Here is a 4,629-nt window from a genome sequence, read left to right as displayed (position 1 = left end):
GCTGGCAGTTCAAAACCACCAGCTGCTCCTCAGGAACCCTATACACAGTTGTTGTGAGTTGGAACCCACTCGACAGCAGTTAACAACAACAATTTCATGTTTTTTTTTTTAACAGTTACGTCACATTTCCTCATGATAGGATGTCCCTGCTTCCCTGGGAAATCAAGTAGGGCTACACCACAAGTTTGCCTTCCTTCCTTTCCTCTCCCTGCTATGTGGTAGGCATGTGTGAATGAGACCTTGTTCTCTGTACTTCTCAAACACTGGAGTTCCATGTTCAATTGCAGTTACTGCAGGCTTATTTAAAGGTAAATGGTTTGAGTTATGAAAGAATATGATAATGTGGAAAAGTTGAAGAACAGCAGACAGAACAAGTGTCCAGTTGTTTTTGACTCTTGGTAATGCTATAAGTGTCAGATTAAAACAGCTTCATGGCTTTTCAGTGGTTGCATTTTAGGAAATAGGTTACCAGGCCTTTGTGTCAAGATGCCTCTGAGGCTTCAGGTTAGCAGCCAAGAGCATGAACTGTTTCCACTGCTCAAGGTACCTCAAAGGATTCCAGTGCAAAAACTGAAAAAGAGAAAGGGAATGTTTACTAAAAGTGGGTAGACGTTCCTGGCAAAACTTGTGATCAGACCTTGTCTAAAGAACCATTTGCTACTGATGCTGACAAGAACCTTGATTTGGTTTGATGACCTTCAGATTCAATGAGTTTGAAGTGAATCACAATAATCTCACTGCCATCAGTATTTCTATTTGAGCAGTTAGTAAGTGCTGGGGGGAAAAGAGAGACATAATGAATCATTAAGCAATTTCACTGGCAAGTATTATTGGTATTAATCTTTTACCAAAAGTATACAATAATATGAGCCCTTGGGTGCTTAAATGGTTAGCATTAAAGCACAAGACTGGTTGTTCAAACTCACCCAGCGGTGCCTTGGAAGCAATACCTGGTGTTTGGCTTCCAAAAGGTCACAGACTTGAAAACTCAATGGAGTACAGTTCTATTCTGCACACATGGGGCCACCATCAGCTTCAATCCACTAAATGGCAACTCATATGTTCTTTTTAATTACAACTTGACTCAAAGTTCTTAGAATAGATTTCTGGTCATTTATAGAGCAGGCTTATTGAAAATTAGACTGAATGATGATGTTTTTCAATCATATTATGTGATGAAGCACAAAAAGCACTACCTAGTCCTCACAGTTTAAAAACAAAATCCAAAAAAAACTTACTACTGGAGACCTTGACTTTCTTATTCCCTCGATATCATTTTTTTCTGCCTTGCCTTTTGTCTTTATTGTAGGCAATTCTTATGCAAGAAGCTAAACGTGATTAAATGTGCAGGATGAAAAGATGGCACAGGCTCTGCTGGTACCCCCGGGACCTGAAAGCTTCCGCCTTTTTACTAGAGAATCTCTTGCTGCTATTGAGAAACGTGCTACAGAAGAGAAAACCAAGAAGCCCAAAAAAGAACAAGAAAATGATGATGAGAACAAACCAAAGCCAAACAGTGACTTGGAAGCTGGAAAGAACCTTCCATTTATATATGGAGACATTCCTCCAGGGATGGTGTCAGAGCCCTTGGAGGACCTGGACCCATACTACATCAGTAAGAAAGTGAGTGTTGATGGTGTACTTCTTATAGCTCTTTATCTTAAGATTAGACACTTAAATTTAAGATAATTTCTGGAATACATATATATATATATATATTTACTTATATATTGTACCACATTTTTTAGTAATTTTCATTTTCAATTATTTTAAGCACAGTATAATGCTGGTGTGGCACTGTGGGCTAATGGGCCAGACTTCAAAGTCGTTTGAACTGCAACTTCGGTGGTTCAAGCTTTCAAGCTCACCAGCTGCTCCTTGGAAACTGTATACAGGATCACTATGGGTTGGAATCGACTCAACAGCACTTAACAACAACAACAACATAATAAGCAGAAGCACTTATAAGAATTGAAGTCAATAGTTGGCTATAGTGAAGAAGCAGGAATAGGTGAACAATTTCTTGATTCACAGGCATTGAGATGTTTAAATTAAAACTGATATCAACAAAGTAAAATGTTTTCTATTATTGATATATTCAAGCTTATGGTAGACATCAGAATAATAGTGATGCAAAAAAGAATCAAGCACAGATACTATACTTCTTCTTTTTGAGGATTTTTCAACAGTATATTTGTATTTTTAGAGATGCTTTAAGTACTATATTTTAGTAGATGCTTCTATTTGGCATTCTCTTACAAGAAGTAAGGAATCCCTGGGGTATGCAAAGGGTTAATGTGCTCAGATGATAACCAAAAGGATGGCAGTTCAACTCTACCTCGAGGTGCCTCAGAAGAAAAACCTGGCAATCTAGTTTCAAAAAAACTTAGCCATTAAAAACGCTATAGAGCACAGTTCTACTCTGATGCAATAAGGTTACCATGAATCACAATTGATTTGTTTATAACAGTTTGTTTTAAGTAGGAAGACAAAACATTGAGAAACATGTTCTCCATAACATTTGTTGTTAAGGGCCATTGAGTCGGTTCCAATCCATAGCGACCCTGTATAGGATTTCCGAATAGCAACTTGTGAGCTTGAACCACCAACCTTGTAATTCAAACTAACCTTGCAGTCCAGTGCATTATCCCACAGTGCCACACCAGGACTCCAATCTTCATGACATAACTTCATTTATTTATTTATTGGTCCATTAACCTGGAATGATTGGGAGCTTCTGTTAACTATATTTAATTTGTCTTATTCTGGAAAACCTATAGTAAAACATCACCTTGAGGGGAAAAAGAAATATATCAAGAAGACAAACCTTCAAGTTTTCTTCATGTATATGATCTAAGTTATGCTACAATGACCATATGATTCTGTTAGAATTAACTCATTTTGTAGTTAAACCACTTAAGTGTTATTTTATAGGGGAGAAAAAAACAGTGGATAGATTATTTTAGGTTTTCTAATTAGGTTTCGGAGTCCTGGTATGGCACTGAAGGATAATGCGCTTAACTGCAAGATCAGTTTGAGCAACAAGGGCAGCAGTTCAAACCCACTAGCCACTCCTTGGAAACCCTATACAGGTTTGCTATAAGTCAGAACTAACTCGATGGCACTTAACAACAACAATTACTAGAATTGGAAAGCCAGATCTTTCCAAAACAATAGCTGAAGAAATAGTCTCCTTGTTGAAGGATAAGCACTGAACTGCTAACCACAAAGTCGGTGGCAGTTCAAACCCACCAGTTGTTCTTTGGAAACCCTACACAGGGTCATGATGAGTTGAAATCAATGAGACAGCACTTAACAACAAAAAGAAGCAACATGCAATTTAACTTGATTAGATTGGTAGTGTAGTTTTGTGTCATTGAGTTGATTATGGCTCATAGCAGCCTTAGGACAGTTTCCTAGGCTGTAAACCTTTATAGCAAAAGATGGCCCTGTCTTTTCTCCTAGGGAGCTGCTACTGGGTTTGAACCCAAACTTTGGTTAGCAGGCAAGCATTTAACCATGGTACATTACAATTAGTAATGACTAAAGGAAATGATTCCTGGTGTAGCGCTTTAGGATAAGCAATGGACTGCTAACCCCAAGGTAGAAAGTTCAAACCCACCAGCTGCTCCTCAGAAACCCTACACAAGTTCCTATGAGAACTGACTTTAGGATGGCACCTAAAAACAACAGTAAAGGAAACGACAATTAACAAATTAGGTATGGAAGTAGCTATTAGTGTGGTGCTGTGGGTTAATGCGCCAGACTGCAAAGTCATTTGAACTGCAAGGTTGGTAGTTCAAGCTCACCAGCTGCTCCTTGGAAACTCTATATAGGGTTGCTATGGGTCAGAATTGACTCCACTGCACTTAACAACAACAACATTGTTCTAAAGCAGTGTTTCTTAAACTTGCATTTCCATATATATCACCTGAGGATCTTATTAAAATGCAGATTCTGATTCCATAGCTCTGGGATGAGACCTTAGGTCATGCATTTCTAATAAGCTCTCAAGGTGCAAGTGGTTCAAGTTTTGAGTGTTGTTCAATGTCCTTTGTCAGATCTGACTGTTGTTTTTGTTGTTAGCTGTCATCCAGTCAGTACTGACTCAGTGACCCTATGCATAACAGAACGAAACACTGCCCGGTCTTGGTCCAACCTCACAATTGTTGCCAAGCTTGAGCCCATTGATGCTGCCACTTTGCCAACCCATCTCGCTGGAGGTCTTTCTCTTTTTACCTGACTCTCCACCTTACCAAACATGATATCCTTCACCAGCAACTGGTTACTCCTAAGAAAATGTCAGAAGTATGAGAGATGAAGTTTGGCTATCCTGGCCTCCAAGGAGCACTCTGGCTGCACTTCCCAACACAAATCTGTTTGTTCCTTTGGCAGCCCGTGACACTTTCAATATTCTCCTCCAACACCATAACTCAAATACATCAATTCTTCTACGGTCTCCCTTATTCACTGTCAACCTTTCGCATGTATATGTGGTTATTGAAAATACCATGGCTTGGGTTGGGCTCACCTTAGTCCTCGAGCTGACATCTTTGCTCTTCAATACTTAAAAAGGTCTTGTGCAACAGATTTGCCTAATGCTATACATCTTTTGAATTCTTTTTTTTT

The 4,629-nt window shown here is 39.0% G+C and overlaps 1 protein-coding gene across 6 annotated transcripts in view; it reads left to right on the top strand.

Annotated features, from left to right (window-relative positions):
- Positions 1 to 1,359: 1,359 nt before the first annotated feature.
- SCN3A (sodium channel, voltage-gated, type III, alpha subunit) overlaps positions 1,360 to 4,629 on the top strand; it is a 131,604-nt gene continuing 128,334 nt past the window's right edge. For all 6 annotated transcript variants that reach the window (XM_006867001.1, XM_006866997.1, XM_006866999.1 and 3 more), the window contains exon 1: positions 1,360 to 1,623. In XM_006867001.1, coding sequence (XP_006867063.1) covers positions 1,360 to 1,623 — 264 coding nt within the window. The remainder of the gene's footprint in view (positions 1,624 to 4,629) is intronic.

Source organism: Chrysochloris asiatica, unplaced genomic scaffold (genome assembly GCF_000296735.1).
Source record: "Chrysochloris asiatica unplaced genomic scaffold, ChrAsi1.0 scaffold00099, whole genome shotgun sequence".
NCBI classification, from domain to species: Eukaryota; Metazoa; Chordata; class Mammalia; order Afrosoricida; family Chrysochloridae; genus Chrysochloris; species Chrysochloris asiatica.
The sequence above is the reverse complement of the archived record's forward strand: the minus strand, read 5'-3'. Positions and strand labels throughout refer to the sequence as shown.